This window comes from Saccostrea echinata, unplaced genomic scaffold, assembly GCF_033153115.1.
Source record: "Saccostrea echinata isolate AGI-Se365-2 ecotype Australia unplaced genomic scaffold, CSIRO_AGI_Sech_v1 ptg000009l, whole genome shotgun sequence".
Classification (NCBI taxonomy): Eukaryota; Metazoa; Mollusca; class Bivalvia; order Ostreida; family Ostreidae; genus Saccostrea; species Saccostrea echinata.
Window position 1 is genome coordinate 10,509,212 of NW_026889758.1, and position 21,881 is coordinate 10,531,092.

Sequence of the window (21,881 nt, forward strand, 5' to 3'; positions counted from 1 at the left end):
ATGGGTAAAAGGGAACAAAAATTGTGAATTTCATGATCCTTGCCCTCCTGGGGCCTGAGGGGTGGGGCCAAAACCACTAAAACTAATGCAATCTTTCAAAATCTTCTTTTTAGCTCACCTCAACGAAGTTGGGGGAGCTTATGTAATACCGTCGGCGTCCCAGGATAAGGTTTTTGGAGCAGTGTTCTTTTCAAGTACTTCTATGGCCTATATTAGTCAGAGATGCATGGAGGATGCTTCTAGTGTGTTTTATTGTACCAGTCAAGGTTTCAGATGCTGCAATTTCAGCTAAAGAATGACCAGGTTAATGTTTTTGGAGCAGGTTAAAGTTTTTGGAGCAGGTCTCGTTTCCAAGTAACTATAAGCCCTATATTGACCAAACTTGCATGGATGATACATCTAAGGATGCACACTACTGGACTTGCTTCGGATGCTGGATCTGACCTATATTTTCTGGATGAGTGACCAGGTTAAAGTTTTTGTAGCAGATCTCATTTCCAAGTATCTTATCTATAAACCCTATATTGACCAAACTTGAATGGATGATACATCTAAGGATGCACACTACTGGACTTGCTTCGGATGCTGGATTAGACTTACATTTTCCAGATGAGTGACCAGGTTAAAGTTTTTGGAGCAGATGTCATTTCCAAGTAACTATAAGCCCTATATTGACCAAATTTGCATGGATGATATGTCTAAGGATTCACACTACTGGACTTGCTTCGGATGCTGGATCTGACCTACATTTTCTGGATGAATAACCAGGTTAAAGTTTTTGGAGCAGATCTCATTTCCAAGTAACTATAAGGCCTATCTGAACCAAACTTGCATGGATGATGCATCAAGGGACGAACAATCTTCAAACTTGCTTCGAATACTGGATTTGACTTACATTTTCTGGATGAGTGACTAGTTTAAAGTTTTCAGATAAGTCTATTCCCAAGTAACTGCAAGCCCTATCAGACCAAAATTGCATAAATGTTGCATCTAGGGATGCACACTCCTAGATTATTAGTTTAGGGTGGAACGTTGCCTTACTTAAAGACAACTTTCGTTGAGGTGAGCTCTGTAATCTCTGATTACCTATGTTTTACTCCTGGACATCAAGCAGTCAAACTGTTGGCATGACTGTAATAAGCATTGAACCCTCTTCTAAAATTGTGAATTCATGAACTCAGGGTCAGGTTTTCTGGTACTAGGATGGGGTTCTGTTGAATATATAGTGAAAATGCATTATTTCTTTAAAAATCTTCTTCTCTGCTCCTAGGTATTAAGCAAACAAACTAAATGCATAGTTATGATGAGGAAGGGTGCCTCTTCCAAAGTTGTGAATTTCTTGTCCCCTGGGTCAGTGGTTCTGGTGTTAGGGCGGGGCTCTAATGATTATAAAGTGAAAATGCATTATTTCTTTTAAAATCTTCTCCTCTTCTCCTAGGCATCTAGGAGAAAAATAGAGTATATAAAATTGCAATAAGCAGGGGTGTTTTTACCAGATTTTGAAAGTCTGTACCCTTTGGTCAATTTATTAATTTCTACTGAAAGAAGTTATTCCCCTTTGCCATTTGCCTATAATAGTTAATCACTGTAAATAATGTAACTTAAAAGAACAAGAATCACTCTTCTGAAAATTGTACAACCAATAATTTCATCTGTTTTAAGCCTCTTGCTAACCTATATATAAGGATAAAGCCTTGAAATTCCAAAAGTGGGTCAGCATGGCAACAACTAACAAAGTTTGATAATTCTAAGCCAATTAGTATCTGAAATATTTAAATTTAGCCATGAAGTTGAGAAAGTAGGTCACACAGTGACCTACTTTTTGATGACACACTTTGAGGACTCAAGATGCATCACTGACATAGTTTGATGATTCTAAGCCAATTACTCTCTGGAATAGCCATCAAATTCCTAAGTAGGTCACAGTGACCTACTTTTTGGTTGACATGCTCTAGGTACCCAAGATGCATCAACTGACAAAGTTTGATATTTCCAAGCCAATGAGTATCTGAAATATTCAAATTAAGCCATGAAATTGCAAAAGTAGGTCACAGTGACCTACTTTTTGGTTGAAACACTCCAAAGACTCAACTTGCTTCAACTGACAAAGTTTGAATATTTTAAGCCAATAAGTAACTGAAAAGGCCATCAAGAATTCCACAAGAAAGTCACAGTAACCAACTTTTTGGTTGACAAACTCCGAGGACCCAAAATGCATCAACTGACAAAGTTTGATAATTCTAATTCAATTACTATCTGAAATAGCCATGAATTGCAAAAGTAGGTCATGGTGTCCTACTTTTTGGTCAAAACACTCCAAGAAACCAAAAATGTATTAACTGATAAAATTTGATGATTCTAAGGCAATTAGTATCTGAAATAGCAATCAAATTCCAAATGTAGGTCACTTTGAGGACCCAAGATGCAACAAATGACAGTTTGATGATTTTAAGCCAATTACTATCTGAAGTAGCCATCAAATTCCAAAATAAGGTCATGGTGACCTACTTTTGGTTTGACACACTCTGGGTACCCAAGATGCATCAACTGACACAGTTAGATAATTCCAAGCCAATTAGTATCTGAAATATTCAAATTATGCTATGAAATTGCAGAAGTAGGTCACAGCGGCCTACTTTTTTGTTGATAAACTCTAAAGACTTAAGATGCATAAGCTGACAAAATTTGATGATTCTTAGCCAGTGAATAACTGAAAAAGCCAATAGTAGGTCACATTGAGGACCAAAACTGTATAACAGACAAAGTTTGATGACTTTATGCCAATTGATAACTGCAAAAAAGCCCTCAAATTCTAAAAGTAGGTCACAGTGACTTACTTTTTGGTTGACACACTCAGGGTACCCAAGATGCATCAACTGACAAAGTTTGATATTTCCAAGCCAATTACTATCTGAAATATTCAAATTAAGCCATGAAATTACAAAAGTAGGTCAAGGTGATCTACTTTTTGGTCAATACACTCTGAGGACTCAAGATGCATCAACTGACAAAGTTTGATTATTCTTAGCTAACTAGTATCTGAAATATTTAAATTAAGCCATGAAATTGCAAAAGTAGGTCAAGGTGACCTACATTTTGGTTGACACACTCTGAGGACTCAAGGTGCATTCAACTGACAAAGTTTGATGATCCTATGCTTCAAAGTGTCCAAAATATGTGTCTTAAACAATTTGAAAATGAATACCTGTAAAATTCCAAAAGTAGGTCAGCAACCTACTTTTTGTTAAATGTTTTAAGGCCCCTAAGTGCATCAACATACAAGTTTTGATGATTCTTAACCTCTTGGTATCTGAAATAATGACCTTTAATGTTTAGAAAATGATTAGCCATAAAATTCAGAAAGTAGGTCACAGTGACCTACCTTTTAGTTGACACACTTCAAGGTCCCATGATGCATATATTGACAAGTTTTGATGGTCATAAGCTTCAAAGTATCCAAGTTATGCATCAAAATTAAAATGAATACCTGCAATATTCAAAAAGTAGGTCACTGTCACCTACTTTTGAGTCAAGATGACAAGGTCCAAAGATGCATCAACTGACAAGATTTGATGATCTTAGGCCTTATAGTGGGCAAAATATCAAAGATGAAACAAAACTGTAATTTTGGTCTTGAGAGTGACCTTGAGACCATGCCCTTTACCCCAGGGTGATGCCTTGAACATTTTTAAATCTACAACATATCCTCATCTGGTGATAATCTGCCCTGTGGTTCTTGAGAGGAAGATTTTTTAGCAACCACTACTATTGTTTTTATTTCCCTAATTATCTCCCCTTGTTTAAGGGACACATTCCCTAGTTTTGGTATAAATGAAAGCCCTTGGGCCAAGGATACTATGATAAATTTGAAAAAAATTGACTAAGGGGTTCTTGAGATATGACCCATTTTCCAATAAGTTTATGCACACCACACAAATGGCCATAGCATTAGCTCTTTGAGCCTTTGGCTCAGAAGAGCTAACAACTGAATAACAGAATTCTACAAGAAATTTTATAATATTCAATACAAAAGTACAATCATAGATTTAATGGTCAGGTAAACTTTTAACTTATAGATAAATAAAAATGGGACAAATATACCATATCTTTGTACAATAAATAATCTTTACAGACAAAGAGAGGCCACTGCAAGGGGGAATGAAATGGGTTAACTAATAGTGCTCTTGAACTATTGTTTTGTTAAGTCCATATGAGGATAGTGATAACTGGGGGAAAGTACAGGCAAGTAAGTAGATCAACTTTACGATTTGTTATCGTGTACTAAATTAATATTTTACCGATTCCTGATTATCCTATTTCTCTTGCTTTGGGCAACATTGCTTTATTTATCAGCTTATTTTGTTTTAATCTATGAATCGTAACATTATACCCAAGTGACCTTTAAGGCCCTTGGGCCTCTTGTTTCTTAATAAATTTGATCCCTTATTATTACCCCATCCTAGCCCCTTGGGCTTCATTTGAACAAATTTAAATTTAGAGCACATGGGTATTCTTGAATATTAATATTCATGATTTTGTTTTTGTCGTTTCTCAAATGATGTTTAGCGATTTTTGGTTATACTTTTACTCCAATGTGGCCCCATTCTAGTCATATGGACCTTGATTTGATCAAGATTGATTTAAGAAATAAGAAATCATTTTTAAACTTATCACAGGTTGGTCATGTGATCAAATCCCATAAAGCCCAAAGGGCTTAATACAGGTATATGTTAGTTAAAAGGTACATGGGTTATGTGTTAACAGATGGACAGTAAACAAAGATGAGAAATATATTAATACAGGGCTCCTTAGAATTATACCATATTTGTAATCTTTAAATGAGTGACATTTGTATTTTTTACTTTACTGGTTAGCTGGATTCCCCATAAATAAGACATCAGCTGGGATTCCCTCTAAAATTAGTTAATCCCCTATGTCAGAAGGATAATTCCAATATGAAGCAAAACAAGATACATGTATCATTTTATCATAATTTATATACTTTGGCAGATTTCTGTACAGTTTTTTTACTGCTGGGACCAGTTTTTCGTTTTTTGATCTGTGACTGAGCATCCTCTTGAAGCTGTGTGAAAAATGACCTGGAGGATCCAAGTTTCTGTTTGCCAGCATGCTTGTCCTCCTAAAAGTACACAAGATGTAAATCATCAAATAGTATTCTATCATTATAATGCAAAACATTACATAAAAGCATAAGATTATAGAATTTTAATAACATAATTTTATTTAATATTTCAAAAATTCTTAGAAATTAAGATGAAACATTTCTTTTCAATACAGTCAAACTTGTCATAGCGGTCACCTTTATCCAGCGGTCACCTGTCTTATGCGGTCATTTTATTTCCTCCCAATGATTTTTCCTATATAATGAAACTCTATTAAGCGGTCACCTGCATAATGCGGTCAGCGGTCATCAAATTTCATGTAAAATCGCCTTTTTCCCTCGTATAAAGCGGCCATTTTGTCCGATCACGTGACCAGATCTAAAGTCTGGTGACTGGCAATTTTTGTCACTAATGTAAATTGGTCGTGTGTAGTGAGATCATGAAAAAAATAATTGGCCTTATTAAAACCATTTAAAATATTGGATAATTTATTTATTCATTTAACAAAGCTAAACAAGGGTGCTAGTGGCCGAAAAGGTTATCGGGAAAACGGACTTACGAGAATCTTAATCTTATTGAATTGGAATCTGGTTAAAAAAAATTCTGAATGATACACAAGGCATCCTTACATTTATCTATTAATGGATACAATAATTAGGTGTTTCCTAATTATTAGTTCAACTTTGGCATGTCCAACTCCTATAGGTGTAATTGTGTACACGCATGACAGGCAGTTTTTAACACATAGGAAATGTATTATTTGTAGAAACCCTAATTAACTGTTTTATTTACTCAAAGTGTCCTGATTATCTCGTGATTTTCAACTAGGTAAGAGGACAGTTAGGATTAGTCACGCTTCATTGGTCACAACACCTGTGAATCTGATATCAATTTGTATTGTGCACTGCTTTGATAAACTAAGAATATTATGACTTGTCTGTTTATTACGCTTCTATTTACATACAATTATCAGGACTAACTAAACTTGTTTTTTTAGAGGCAGTTTAGATAAAAAAAATATATTGCATTTTATTCATGGCACAACATGATAATGTAATCTTATAATAAAAGAAAGTTTTGTTGTTGTTTGGAGGGAAGATAATGGCAGTGCCCTATTAGACACAATATATTTTTTGTTGGAGTCATCAAATTTATCTTGAACTTAATCTTGAGACTTTTTAAATTAAAAATACAACTGAGACCATCGATTTCCAAAGCACATCTTTCTTTTATATTCTATGATGTAGTGTTTCAAAACACAGAACTTACATAAATTGGAAAAGAATTTTTCTTGAAAAAAGATGAACCTCTTTTCAAAGGTCACCTCTCTATAAAGGTCACTTTTAATGATTCCCGCAGGTGACTGCTTAATACAAGTTTGACTGTATATAACCCTGACCTTGAGCATGGTGACCCCTGATCCTGACTTGCTGCTTTTCTCTAACTCTTTGATGGCCTTTTCCTTGCTATATTTGTTTCCAAGCCCAGGATTTAATTTCTCCACTAAAGCCTGTCGTCTCTTTTTCTCCCTAAGTCGTTTCCTCTTCTCGGCCTTTTTATTCCGTCTCTGAGATTTCCTATCTGTCTCCGTCTCCTCAGTTTTTCCTTTTAGCTCACCTCTCTTTTTATCCTGTAATTTCCCAGATTATACTCATAATTAATACACACTTAATTTTAACATTAATTTTTCTTTCTTGTATATTCTTGGTTTATATCAACACACACCTTTCCTTTTAACTTGAAGACCTTATCTCAAACATACTTTATTCTTATCAAAGTATAAACTTCAAATCTGAGAAAATCTATGTCATTCTACAGCAACAAAGCATGCTACGGTTTTCCCTTGAGAGAACTTAAAGTACGCTGTGACAAACTTCAATGGAAAACTTCTGACTGCATACATAGTATAAATTAATACCATGTGGAAAAAAGTACATCTACAGTACTCTTTAAGGGAGATAGCAACATAAAAAATGGGTAGATGCAGTCTTAAACCTTGATTTCCTCAGGAGCCAGCAGAGTTCCATCACCCTGGGTTACAGGAGCTACTTCCTCCATCATTATTGAGGGCAGGTTTGTCACTATCTTCACCTCCGGAGCTGCTGCCTTAGGGGTGTAATGGAAGTTGGACAGAGCATCCAGTTTGACAAACAGGGACTGCATCATTGATTTGATTTCTTCATGTTGAGGCTCTGTTTTCTCTTCCCCCTCCTCCTTCTGTACAAAATAACACACAATCAAATTAAACATGCAATATCATTTTTAAATCTGAGTTACCATTCCCTTACCAACAAATGAATTTGCCTGTTACAGTCTAAATATTTGTTGTTTGATGCACTAGGACTGTATACTGAGGGTTTACATCACCTACCAGTATCTTTTGAGATATTCCAGCTCCTTCACATGTGTTCATATTTTCTTGTTTACCTACCTGTAGAGGTTGTTTGAGAATTGGGATATCCCTGCTCACTCACCTGTTGTTTTGATATATTCCTCCTAATTTTCCCCATGTTCTGTTGTTTGAGTTATACCAGCTCATTTACATGTACCTGTAGGTGTTGAGATATTTCTACTCACCTACCTGTTGTTTGAAATATTCCTGCTCACCTACCTTTTGTTTGAAATATTCCTGCTCACCTACCTGTTGTTTGAAATATTCCTGCTCACTTCCCTGTAAATGTTGTTTGAGATATTTCTGCTCACCTTCCTGTTATTTGAGATATTTCTGCTCCCCTACCTGTTCTTTTAGATATTTCTGCTCACCTTCCTGTTATTTGAGATATTTCTGCCTACCTACCTGTTGTTGAGATATTTCTGCTCACCTTCCTGTTGTTGAGATATTTATGCTCACCTACCTGTTATTTGAGATATTTCTGCTCTCCTACCTGTTGTTGAGATATTTCTGCTCACATACCTGTTATTTGAGATATTTCTGCCTACCTACCTGTTGTTGAGATATTTCTGCTCACCTACCTGTTGTTGAGATATTTCTGCTCCCCTACCTGTTGTTTTAGATATTTCTGCTCACCTACCTGTTATTTGAGATATTTCTGCCTACCTACCTGTTGTTGAGATATTTCTGCTCCCCTACCTGTTGTTGAGATATTTCTGCTCACCTTCCTGTTGTTTGAGATATTTCTGCTCACCTACCTGTTGTTTGAGATATTCCTGTTCATACACCTCCCCAAGACTAATCTTGCTCTTCTCCTGGTCCAGTACAATCCTCTTTTTATACTCGAATGGATTCTCTTTGGGTTTGACTTTCCTCTCCACATCATCAAAGGCCTGCAGAATAATAGTATGTTTTTGTGAAAGAAGTCTAAGTAGAATGTTCTTTGATATGCCTACATTTGATGAAAATTGTTGAAAAATGACTTATGTACAGAGAACTGAAATCAAAATGGAGTAGAACATTTTTTCTATTGCAAAGATAATCTTGTGCAAATTTAATGCTGCATATAGTAATTATAAAAAATCTACAATGTTATTTGTGACATACATCTGTTGATGGAATTGTTGGTGTTATAAACACAACATAACAATCTGTTATATCTCACCTTGTCTTTTATTCTCTGTATAATGATGCTCTCCAAGGATTGGGTTGTTTCCTCTGTAATCACTGGGGCTGTCAAAGGAAATTTATTTATGAAATTCACTTTGAATTAATCGCAAATTCACCATCTCATATACACACAGTTTTTTGAGTCACTTCATAACTGTTTGAGATTCAAATATTTAAAAAAAAAAATAAACAAAAACAAAAACAAAAAAAAAACTGTACAAAGTCATTATCTCTAATGAAAAATAAAGTTTTGATTTATTCACTTCAAAAATGTTTGAGATCTTTATATGTAAATCACACATAGCAAGCAATATAATTAACAAGTACATATATTCAGACTGAATTAGTATTTTACATACGAAGTCTGACAGTTTGGTCATACATCAGGTGTTCTTCTAACAAACTATTTTCAGGTCGATCCGTGGCTCCAATTTCTCCTGCCAGTTGCCATTGTTTTTCTGCTAGACTTGCCTCCTCCATTTTTATTATTTTTTTCCTGAGCTGAAAAATGTAGGTAGTTTGTTAGCATGAATTTTGATCCAATAAATGTCTTAGCGCATTATGAAAATTTGTCTGTACAGCCATCACTGTGATTTTTGCTCATGCACTTGCATGGCGTACATAATTAGTGACGTCAAAATAAAAATTAACTTAACCTTTTGACCTCCCCATCCATGTTATGGTGTTTTGAATGCTTAAGTTTTCCACACACTTTATAACGAAAATACATGTGGAATGTAAATATATATATTTTAATTTTGGTTGTTATGTGCCATCTGATAGAAAAATTAGATTTAATATATTGTATAACCTGTGTTTCCTATGTCACAATATGTGTGCATCAAAAATATATCAATCCACTTGACATTATAATTCTGTACAATATGAAGTCGTTTCTGAAAGGGATATTGTTTTATTTTTAAATCATAAGAACTTAAATCAGTAGATGCACCCTCTACATGTAACTTATTAACTAGAAATATGTCCATAGGACATGAATGCCCCGCCGAGGGTATATTAGTAATGCAACATTTTAACACAAATTGAGAAAAGTGAGGTCAAGGTCCAAGGAAAGGTCAAAGTGAAAAAATATTGATGCAGTTGAATAGCTTACATCAGTATGTATAAGCATATGAAGTTTGACACTAATTTAAAAAAAAGTGAGGTCAAAGGAAAGGTCAAGGTCAAAAATTGTTGATGCAGTTGAAATGGTTACATCATGTATTACAGACCCTAAAACGTGCTACTACACCACTTGCACGGTTCGGTTCGTTTCGCTTTGTGTACGGTACGGTACGCTTCTTGCACGGAACGGTACGCTTTGTGAACGGTACGGTTCGCTTTGTGCACGGTACGGTACGCTTCTTCTACGGAACGGTTCGTTTTGTGTACGGTACGGTTCGCTTTGTGCACGGTACGGTACGCTTCTTGCACGGAACGGTTCGTTTTGTGAACGGTACGCTTTGGTGAACGGTATGTAAATTAAGTGGGCGGAGCCTGTACGCTTTAGTTTATGATTGGCTACTTCATAAAGTCGTTTATTTCTTTATTATAATTTCTTTATTTTATATAAATGGAAGGACGGTATCGCAAGCATTTTTAATAAGTTGTTTTTAATTAGTCAAAGCTGTTATAAATATTTCCTTTTTACAGCTGTGTTTTCGTTATTACATGTAACTAGTCGTCTTATTAACTGTATCTTTTTTAATTTACTTTCTGTATTCGAACTACTTTTAATTTTTGAAATGAATAATTTTAGCTGTCTAGTTATTATCATTTTGTACACCATCTCCTTATGGTTCAATAACTTTGAAATAGATCGAACATATCAACAAACACTGCATAACAAGGATGAAAAAAAATATTTTGGTTGCGTCGCCATAAAGGCCTTTCTGTAATTTTTTAAAGAATAATCGTACATATATTTTTTATTTCCTTTCAATTTTCCTAATTGAATACAATTATTAGTTTAAATACTGACTTATCACAGTTTTAAACAAATGAGTTTGATTTTATAAATCCCTCATGCTTTCATTTCGTCTACCATTCTTTTTACATTCTTGCCGCTGTTGCTTCATTAAAAAAAAACAAAAACAAACAACAACAAAAATTTTCTCTTGACCGAATGATCAAAGAAACAATTAAAAAAATAAGTTATTGTTTTCATATTAATTTGTGAGGAATTTTATTTTATTATTTTTTTTACATAGATTGCTTAGGTGTTTGGCTCACTAGGAAAAATACATTGAAAAGTAATCGGTAGAAGTGCACACAATTAGTGCAAAAAATAACTTAATTTTTGTGCGCGGAATTGTTTTCCTTTTTACATAAGTTTTCCATCAGTGTGTAAAAATGCTTTTTAAAGGGAAGTTACAATCGAGAAAATGGTTAAGACAGCTTCAATTCCATCTACAATGTATAAATGTATATTAATATATATTGACTGCAAAGAAAGATTTCCGAAATAAATAATATGTCAAAATGGTAGAAATAAATAGTCCGTTTTTAATTACCTAAAAAATAAATAATATGCAGCCATGTATGTCCTTAAAAACTTTGAAAATGAATAATTTGCCCATGCCGGGTGCTACCCCCCCCCCCCCCCCCTTCGTTTCCTTGTCAAACTCCAACTTTTGTATTGAAGATCTAGAAAAAAAAAAGCTGTCTGCACATGAAATCCTACTTATCTGCTGATTAAAACTGGTGGGTTCATTGTTGTAGACTTACTGTATAAGACAGCAAACTGTTGATACACGTGTGAATGTAGGCATATTTGGACTAACGGGATTAGATACGGTTCAATATACACAGTTTAAGTTTTTACCTGTGCACGTGTGGTGACAATACTTGATCGAAATTTTCAAATGTTTTAGAGTAAATAACGAAAGTATGGAAAGACGTCAGTCTAGATAACAAGATCATGTCAAGAAATGTACAGTGTTTCTTAAAAAAAAAATGGATGAACATGCATGCACGGACGAATCATTAAAAGAAAAAGATTAATCTTGGCTTTACGTGTAAATTCCAGGTAACATATTTTACCTGCAGGTTTCAGTGAATAAAGCAAATGAAATGGGAAAATACTTTAAATAAAAATTAATTCTGACATATATCCATTTTTTTTTTTTTTTTTGATTACGTGTATTAAACTGAAAATTCCATGCGAAAATGTGGCGATCGAACCTTTTGACAGTATGTTATATTGGCGATAACATCTTAGGTTGGTCAGAAGAGTGTAAACCAACAGTTATTTATATATACATCGCTTTTATTTTTTTCTATTGATTGAGAGGCGTTTACATTTGAACATGTCCGGTTTCAAATTGACAATTTAGTTTCGTAATTTTTTTTTTTTTTTTTTTTTTTTTTTGTAATCATTTCTCCCTAAAACTATTACTTACATGAATAAAAAATGAAACTAAGGGCTTGATTTCGGAAAATAGCACAGAATCCTAATACATTTTTCAATTTGTCTTAGTTTCCGAGAACGTCCATAGAGACAAGAATAGGGTAGAGTAAAGCTATAGAAATAAACGATAAAGTACTTAATTCACTTTTATTTATTATAAATTGTACACGAAAATATTACGATGCTGCATTTAATATGAAAAAAAGTTAGTCAAGCACAACCCGATCATGCATAGCGAATAAGGAATCGCCTCACACTCTGTCGAGTTGTTTTGAAGTCGTAATTAGTTTTGAGTAGTTTCCTTATATTAACAGATGTAAGTCCAGATGCATGGAACTAAATAATAATATTTTGAATCTCTAAGTTATTTTCCATCCTTCTTTAACGGGCGCTGCGTCGAAAGAAATAATAAAAAAAATTACTTCCTGTAATTGGTCATCGTAAGATCGGGGCGTGGCTTGCATAATTATTTCAAAAATTATTCATGAACGGTACGGTTCGCTTTGTGCACGGTACGGTACGCTTCTTGTACGGAACGGTTCGTTTTGTGTACGGTACGGTTCGCTTTGTGCACGGTACGGTACGCTTCTTGCACGGTACGGTTCGTTTTGTGTACGGTACGGTTCGCTTTGTGTACGGTACGGTACGCTTCTTGCACGGTACGGTACGCTTCTTGCACGGAACGGTACGGTTCGTTTCTGAGGTGTAGAAGCACGTTTTAGGGTCTGAAGCATTTGAAGTTTGATAAAAATACTATGTATGGTTTCTTTAAAACTGAGCTAAAGACACTAACTTAAGAAAAGTGAGGTCAAGGTCAAAGGAAAGGTCAAGGTAAAAAAATATTGATGCAGTTGAATAGCTCTCATCAGTATGTATCAGCATATGAAGTTTGACACTAATTTAAGAAAAGTGAGGTCAAGTCAAAGGAAAGGTCAAGGTCAAAAAATGTTGATGCAGTTGCATAGCTCTCATCATTATCTATCAGCATATGAAGTTTGATAAAAATATCTTGGATAGTGTCTTTGAAACTGAGCTTTGAACAGAGCTAAACGCAAAGTGTGACGGAAGGACATACGGAAGGACAGACAGAAGGACGGAAGGACAGAAGGATGGAAGACGGACATGACAAACACTATATGCCCCGGCCATATTCATGGCGGGGCATAAAAAGCAAGATGTGTTTGTGAAACACTGATGCCCCCGTATGGCAGCTTATGGCGAAGGTTAAAGTTTCTCAAATGCAAGTCAAACTCCAGGTCAAGAAATCAAAAATGTTGGTACCCAAAGAAAGGTCTTCTCTTGTGAAATATGAAAGCCCTAGTACTAGTACAAACCTATGAAAAATTATGGCGAATGTTAAAGTTTTTCCAAGTTAAGTAACAAAGAAAGGTCAAGGTCAAATGGTGCCCAAGGGAAGGTCTTGTCACAAGTGATAAACATGGTTGTGAAATGTGAAAGCTGTAGAACCAAATGTTCAAATGTTATGGCCAAGGTTTAAATTTTTTAAAAGTAGGTCAAACTCTAAGGTCAAGGTCAATGCCAAAATTATTGGTATCCTAAGGAAGGTCTTGTCACAAGGAATATACATGTGAAGTGTGAAAGACCTAACACCAATTGTTCAAAAGTTATGGCCAAGGTTAAAGTTTTTCAAAAGTAGGTCAAACTCCAAGTTCAAGGTCAAAGGGTCAAAGTTGTTCGTATCTAAAAAGACTTGTTTCAAAGAATGCATATGCGAAGTATGAAAGACCTAACACCAACTGTTCAAAAGTTATGGCCAAGGTTAAAGTTTTTCAAAAGTAGGTCAAACTCCAAAGTCAAGGTCAAAGGGTCAAAGTTAATGGTATCTAAAGAAAGGTCTTCCCACAGGAAATGCATATGTGAAGTATGAAAACCCTGGCATTAACTGTTCAAAAGTTATGGTCAAGGTTTAAATTTTTCAAAATTGAAGTAGGTCAAACTCCAAGGTCAAAGTCAAAGGGTCAAAGTTGTTGGTATCTAAAGAGACTTGTTTCAAAGAATGCATATGCGAAGTATGAAAGACCTAACACCAATTGTTCAAAAGTTATGGCCAAGGTTAAAGTTTTTCAAAAGTAGGTCAAACTCCAAAGTCAAGGTCAAAGGGTCAAAATTAATGGTATCTAAAGAAAGGTCTTCCCACAGGAAATGCATATGTGAAGTATGAAAACCCTGGCATTAACTGTTCAAAAGTTATGGTCAAGGTTTAAATTTTTCAAAATTGAAGTAGGTCAAACTCCAAGGTCAAAGTCAAAAGGTCAAAGTTGGTGGTATCCAAAGAAAGGTATTTTCACAAGGAGTATACAAGTGAAGTATGAAAGACCTAGCACAAATTGTTCAAAAGTTATGGCCAAGGTTAAAGTTTTAACAACAGTAGGTCAAACTCCAAGGTTAAGGTCAAAGGGTCAAAGACGTTGGTACTCAAAGGAAGGTCTTGTTACAATAAATACACATGTGAAGTTTGAAAGCCTAAGCTCCAACTGTTCAAAAGTTATGGCCAAGGTAAAAGTCTCATAAAATTTTGCAAAAGTGGGTCAAACTCCAAGATCAAGGTCAAAAGGTCAAATACAATGGTACCCAAAGAAAGGTCTTGTCACAAGGAATACACATGTGAAATATGAAAGCCATACCTCCAACCAATCAAAAGTTATGGGTAAGGTTAAAGTTTTTGTGGACAAACATACAGACAAACAGATCGACTGACAGACAGAAGGACAGACAGGACAAAAACTATATGCTCCCGAATCTTCGATTACGGGGGCATAATCAAAACAAAATTTAATAACTATCCAATTTATACAGTATAACCTGCTTTGGAACAGTTTACACTATTTTATAAACTGCTTTGTGGTTTATAAAGCGTAAACTGCTCCATACTACATTTTACAGTATAACCCAGGTAGCTATTAAATTCATTCAATATGGTGACAATTGACCCCCTCCCCCTCTACCCCCATTCTAATGCACAAGATGTTGACAAAGCTGACAATATCAAATCTCATTACTAGGGGTGAAACGATACACCTCCTTCACGGTTCGATACGTATTGTATAATTTTGTCTCGGTTCGGTTATTTTCGATACGATACATTTTGATAGAAGGAAACAAATTCTACGTTGTTTTATGCTTTCTTTTTCTAAATCTAGTCACATATTTTACGAATTTTATTTGCAAATTGACTAGAAGAAATTGATTAAAATCGTTTGACTGTCAAAAATTATTTTACAAGCTATCAGTCATCAAAAATTTACGTTTTCTATACTTATTTATTCTGAGTAACGTGTTATACCTTATGCCAAACCCGACTGAATAACGATCCCGACCGAAAAATGAACCGAACCGAAAATTAGAGATTTTGCACCGTGTATCAAACTGAGAAAAAATACCGCGGTGCATCGATACCGCGGTGAACCGTTTCACTCCTACTCATTACCTGGGCTTGCTGTTTCTCAAATGTTGATTTTTCTTGTGGTTTTCTGCCCAAAACATCATCTGGATCTTCACCCTCACTATCAGAGTCCAGGAGATCCTTAGGTTTCTGTCTGATAGCATTGTCTTCTTCAATATCCTCCTCTTCATCATCTTCAATATCATCCCCTTCTTCTTCTTCTGTACCATCATCTTCATCCATTTCTTCCTCCTCAAACATTTCCCCCTCCTCCTCCTTCTTCTCTTCTTGGTGGTCTTTTCTACTTCCAAAGGTAAAATTTTTGGTCAAATATTGTATCAAATATTACATCTTTTACCTATGACATTTTGATGCTCTATGACTCAAAGCATTTTATCTTTAACAAGAGGCTTACAGACCATATTATTACTCACTTGCGGTACCTTGCTCTAACACTTCACTTTCAAAAACTCTAAAGTCTAAGGGACTGCAGAAAAAGTTCTTGAGTTAAAAATAGCGAGATTCTGGAAAAATGCTTTTAAATTAATGGTTTCAAAACTTCTACTAGCGGGGTATTTATTCATCATTAGCTGTCTTTTGAATTTCTGTTATCTTTACATCTCTGGTTTAATATCTGGTTAATTTTCATCAAACTTAATGAAAAAAATCAACTGTCTCCATTATTTTTCCTTCTTCAAAAATATGTTCTGGTCTAAATTCCTGTAGTGCTAAATTTTACAATACATGTACCAGGGTATGTGAACTTCCAGAATATAGTTCATGAAAATATGCTACTGTATATCACAAGGGACAATTAAATTACAATGTGAAGAAGCTCAAAACCTAAAACATTCTTTAGTGGGTGATGGGGTTTGTGAGAAAATTTTCCTCAAGATCTTGAAAATAATGAGTTTAACACTTCCACAAAAACAGTTTCACAATAATGACTGGCAGGTCATCATGAAGATCACACTTCTTAGACTTGGTCACATGGAGAGAAAAATATCTTGCTACCAAGTACATGTACCTACCCAAAACTGAAATCTAGGATCTGGAGCAGGTCCACAGATATTAATATCAGGTGGCCGAATTGGCAAGAGTTTCAATTAATTATCAGTAGATGCATCCTCTACATGACACTTATAAAACTTATAAAAGTTTATATGATAAAATATGTATGATTTTCCTAGAATTTCTTGCTATGTGAATTCTAGAGATGGAGAGTAAATTTACTCAATTTTAAATAATGAAAGGAAAAATGCCTCATAAGAATTACCGCTTGGAATCTTTTGACTTTTTCTTCTGTTTGTCTGAATTCTCCATTTCCTCGGGAGGATCAAAAAAGTCTTCATAATACATTTGCTTCCCACTTTCTCCTTCCTAAAACCATTTATCATTATTTTATATCACATATTTAGAAACAATAAAATTGTACATAGTAACAGTTTTTACTACTTTAAGCTATAATTGAGTTGCAAAACCTTAAACAATAATGCTTCTGATAACGGATCTGTATCAATCATCACTGGGGTTAATTTTGAAGATTGACTGAAATTAAAATATTACATGTACACTCTACATAACTATGGGAAAGAGCTAGGTTCACTTTATGCATAAAATGGCCCTGTAGATATACCAATTTATTAACTAACACCTTATGTTCCATTTTAAACATCAAGATAAAGTAGAGACTTAGTGCTTTCATTTCCTATTAAAATTTTTCTCCTTAAAATCCAGGTCTTGGAAAACAATTGAATTGCAATGTTCTTGAATTTTTAAGGAAAACAGGTATATTTAATTACTTTCAGAGAAGAAAAATAATATGAGCGCACCCTCTGATCTAAAAAATAAAACATGTTTTGTAATCCTCAGAAACGGTTATATCAGTAAAAAATTGTATAATTTAGATCAGAGATTGCGCTCTATATTAAATATCAAAAAATAGTTTTAAAAATTGGCTGTTTTTGTAGAATTGTTCAGGATATGAGGAAAATGATGCATTTCATGACGTCATTATGCATTGACTAGCCAGAAAATTACGTCATTTTTGGTAGATTCGCAATCGCCAAATGTCTAAATGAAATTTAATGCACTGTCAACAAAAACTAAGCAGTTTCAGTTTTTCAGAAATTCACAGGGCCAAAAAAGGCCTTAAGTGAACCTTGTTCTTTTGATGAACACCATAATGACTGTATACATGTACGTATAAAAACCAGAAAGTCACTTCCGAACCTCCTCATCAGAAGGGATGTCTGCAAACATATCAACATCCTCCTCATCTTCATCACTCTCCTCTCCCCTCCTCCTCCTCTCCTCTCGAGCATCCTCCTGCTCCAGAAAACTCTCCATGTCCGCCAACTTAAAGAACTTGTCATCCACCACACTCCTCCCCTGCCTTTTCTTGTTCTCCATTCCTTTTGATTTAGAAGTCTCTTTGTTAATCAGGTTTTCCTCATCTGTCTCGGATTCCCTATCCTCCAAGAGAGTCAGATTTGATTCTGGAAATTTAAAGTCAATTTCACTATCATCATCACTTTCAATGTCCAACACATTATTCCCTTTGAACACAATTCTGTCACTGTCATCACTGACAATATTTTCCTCCTCTTCTTTTTCAACCTCCTCAAAACTTACCGTTCTCTTGTCACCTGGATAACTTTTGTCTGATTTACATTTTAATCTTTCTGTGGGTTGTTTCTCTACAGCTGTTACTAAATGACTTATTTTTGTTAATAAATGATCAATCACTCCACTGTTCTGAAGTTCTAACTGCTGCCAAATCTGTTCCTCATCAAAATTATCCACAATGAGTTCAGGAAGTGCCGATTCACTCCAAACTTGACCAAACTCTTCCGATTTACTAAGATCATACAGAGACTTTGTGATGTTCTTCAACTGGGCAAAAAGTTGAGGTTGTGCACTACGAAAAAAAAAACAAACAATTTCATAGTCCTTCCTTTGATTTTGGATGTAACTAGCATATATATACCAGTAGTAGTTTGAACACTGGTTCATATAAAATTTTACAGCATCAACTCAAGGAACTCTATGATGGGTTAATTATTCTTTTTGAATCAAAGTCAAACAAGAGGTCCATGGGCCACAATGCTCATCTGAGTAGCTATGGCCCTTCTTGTTCATCAACAGATTCTTTTACCCATAAATTCCTATGTAAAACCCATTGTAGCCCCATCCTATCGCGGGGAGTCATGACTTAATCAAACCTGAATGTACAATATCTGAGGATGCTTCCAAATAAATATGACTGATCATGGCTTTGCAGGTTTTGATAAGAAGATTTTTTCAAGATTTTCCCTATTTATATTTCTATGTAAAACTTTGATTACCCATAGTGGCCCCAACCTACCTCGGGGGTCATAACGTGAACAAAACTGAACATACACTACCTGTGGATGCTTCCATATAAGTACTATAGATGTACTTTTTTTCCGCGTGGTATTAATTTACGTTATGTATGCGGCCACAAGTTTTCCACGGAAATTTGTCACAGCGTACTAAAAGTGCATAAAAGACATACAAAGGCAATCCAAGAAGTTCTGCGTAATTTTCTACACAAGGATTGAAAAGAAATTATGATTCCTCGAAATTATATCCCTGTGGAGAAAAGTGCGTTAACAGTATGATTGATCATGGCTTTGATTTTCTCTAGAAGAGATTCTTAAAGATTTTTCCTCTACATGTATATATGCCCTGTAAAACGTTGATCCCCATTGTAGTCACACCCTACCCCCAGAGGTCATGATTTGAACAAACTTGAATCAACACCTACTAGGATGCTTCACTATACATATAACTATGATTAATACGGCTTTCACTTTCTTAAGATTTAAAAGATTTGTTTTATTTATATCCATGTTTGATCACTCATAGTGGTCCCACACTACACTCCGGTGTCATGATTTGAACAAATTTGAATCTACACTATCTAAGGATACTTCCATATACCGGGAAATATGACTGATCATGGCTTTGCTGTTCTTGAGAAGAAGATTTTTAAAGATTTTTCCTGTATATACCAATGTAAAACTTTTGATTGCCCATTGTAGCCCCACCCTTCCCCTAGAGATTATGATTTCAACAAACCTGAATCTAAACTAACTGAGGATACTTCTTGTATATATAATTAGTCATGCCTTTTCTATTCTTGAGATTTTTAAAGATTTCTCCTTTTTATTTGATCACCCATAGTGGCCACACCCTACCCCGGGGGTGATGATTTGAACCAATTTGAATCTATACACTACCTATAATTGCTTCCATATAAATATGACTGATATTGGCTTTGCTGTTCTTGAGAAGAAGATTTTTGAAGATTTCTCCTATGTACTTTGATCATCCATAGTGCCCCCCCCCCCTTTCCAGGGTCTGTTACTCAAACAAAGGAAATACATCTTTTGCTTAAAAATGTTCAAAAGCCGCAATGCTTAAACTACCTTTGCTCTGAGTTGCTTTTTTAAAAGTCCATAGTGCAAATATTAGTAGTCACATACATGTACTAGAGAATTTTTGTTGGGAAAACTTGCAATAAAAAAGCTAAATCAAGCTACTCCGAGAAGCTAAATAAAGTTACGTAGGTAAACCAAGCAAGGTGTTAAATGAAGTGATTTTACTGTAATGCAAGCGATTTTTAATTATTTGTGATTAACCGATTACAGCTTAAAAGTTCATGGTAATTTTGAATAGATTTTTGTATACAGTATTTGAATCAAGTCTTTGAAAAATGACTTTGACCCACCTTTTAGGGAAATATAAAGCTATCAATGTGTAAGAACTGCAATTCTTACATATCTGGAAATGCACAGACAACAAACTTTCTGACTCAAAGGAAAGCTGAGTATTTTTTTTTTATTGATTTTATGTATGTTATTGTTTGTTGTATTCATGACTATATGCCAATGTATGATGGTGTTGTCAATAAATGAACTGAATTGAACAACCAGAGAGTCAGAGACATAAATAAGTGGTATAACTTTAATAACTTGGTACAGGTCCAGAACAAATGCTTGATTTAGCTATATAGCTTGAAATAGCTATATAGCTTTATTAAGCTATTCAAAATAGCTTGATAAAGCTATTTATGTGTAGTTTTTCAGAAAAATGTTGTTTTTTTGTAAGAAATAGACAAAAAGTCACAAGTATTTGACTATACTCATAAATGTACTATGGGCTATCAAAACAACTCCTATCAAAGATAGTTTTAACATTGCAGCATTTGAATACTTTCAAGCAAAAGATGAATTTCCATTGTTTGAGTAACTGTATTCGACCTTGTGTGCGTTGAGACGTGGATAAGCATGATTGCTTCTCATTGTATAGATAGAACGTTCTATCGTTAAAATGATATTGTCCTACGGACCCCGTTTAAAGATAGAATTCGTTCCGTGTATTGGCAATGTTGCAAAATAAACACGGTTGTTAACTGGAACTCTGTGCATTTTCTATGAACAATCCAGAGAGATCCGAATGTCAACATGGCATTAAATTTGAAGCGAGGAAAAAACGTTCAGAAAATGAGTTGAATTTTCATATTTATATGGATTATTTTTTAGGTTAAAAGGCATATACAATCTCAAAAAGGGTTGTTATGATTAATTTGGTAGTTATTTTCAGTACAACTCCTTTTGTATTCTTCAAAATCATTTCGGAGTGGATTCACTCCGATTTGCTACATTGCAAGTATATGGGACGTATTCTAACTGTGGTGAGGGCTTGTCCCGAGACACAGTTAGATTATTCTAACTACTCATTGTACTGAATCATAACAAATCAATCACCTTGTTGACCATAATTGGCCTTCTTCATAATTTCATTGAAGAAGTAACTGTATCAATTCCTTTATATAGCCCCAAAACTCTTAGAACTTTGAATACAAAGTATCTTAAGGAGACAAAATTTGATGAGTGACTTTATTTTCAGAAGAGATCAAGGTTGAATATTATCACTGCACCATCAGGTGCTACTTTTTGTGCATGCTGAGAAAATAACACATTTAAGAAAAAAGTGTGATAAAATAATTAAATCAAGCTATTCTAAATAGCTTAATAAAGCTATAGATCTATAGCTAAATCAAGAGATTGTGTCGGACCTGTGTAAATCTGCAAATTTATTAGTTTTGTAAATATGACACCTTTTGTCTGAGAGAGAAGGAGACAGAGAAAGGGTTTTCAGTGTATTGAATTTACCTCAAAAACTCTTCGGGCTTGCTAGCACACTGTAAGAAATCACGTAATATTTTTGACATGAGGTTTTCCATGTGAGTGGCCATCTTTCATTGGTAAGACTAATTACCAAAAGAGCCCCCAAAAATTGATGTCGTAAACTCAAGTCACGTAACATTATAGCTTTAAAGAATGAACAAATATT

The 21,881-nt window shown here is 34.7% G+C and overlaps 1 protein-coding gene across 2 annotated transcripts; it reads right to left on the reverse strand.

The window, feature by feature from the left end:
* Positions 1 to 4,979: 4,979 nt before the first annotated feature.
* On the reverse strand, positions 4,980 to 21,824 carry LOC133181756 (U3 small nucleolar ribonucleoprotein protein MPP10-like). Of its 2 annotated transcripts, none has more exons than XM_061316341.1 (10): positions 21,701 to 21,824; positions 17,730 to 18,417; positions 16,774 to 16,877; positions 15,543 to 15,798; positions 9,045 to 9,186; positions 8,681 to 8,748; positions 8,274 to 8,408; positions 7,119 to 7,340; positions 6,523 to 6,753; positions 4,980 to 5,140 (listed from the first exon to the last, which is right to left on the reverse strand). In XM_061316341.1, exons 1-10 carry the CDS (start codon positions 21,781 to 21,783, stop codon positions 4,988 to 4,990), a joined length of 2,082 nt encoding a protein of 693 aa, XP_061172325.1. In that variant the 5' UTR covers positions 21,784 to 21,824; the 3' UTR covers positions 4,980 to 4,987. The 2 variants fall into 2 exon arrangements, with proteins under 2 accessions (XP_061172325.1, XP_061172323.1); XM_061316339.1 differs by having other exon boundaries at positions 15,543 to 15,801.
* Positions 21,825 to 21,881: the final 57 nt, after the last annotated feature.

Bases quoted from the DNA above. Each gene is read 5' to 3' on its own strand.
- LOC133181756 (XM_061316339.1), bottom strand. From the start codon at position 21,783: ATGGCCACTCACATGGAAAACCTCATGTCAAAAATATTACGTGATTTC. The intron at 16,878-17,729 runs GTTCGGAAGTGA...AAATGGTTTTAG, and splicing joins ACATCCCTTCTGATGAGGAG to GAAGGAGAAAGTGGGAAGCA. The intron at 8,749-9,044 runs GTATGTAAAATA...TTCCTTTGACAG, and splicing joins TGACCAAACTGTCAGACTTC to CCCCAGTGATTACAGAGGAA.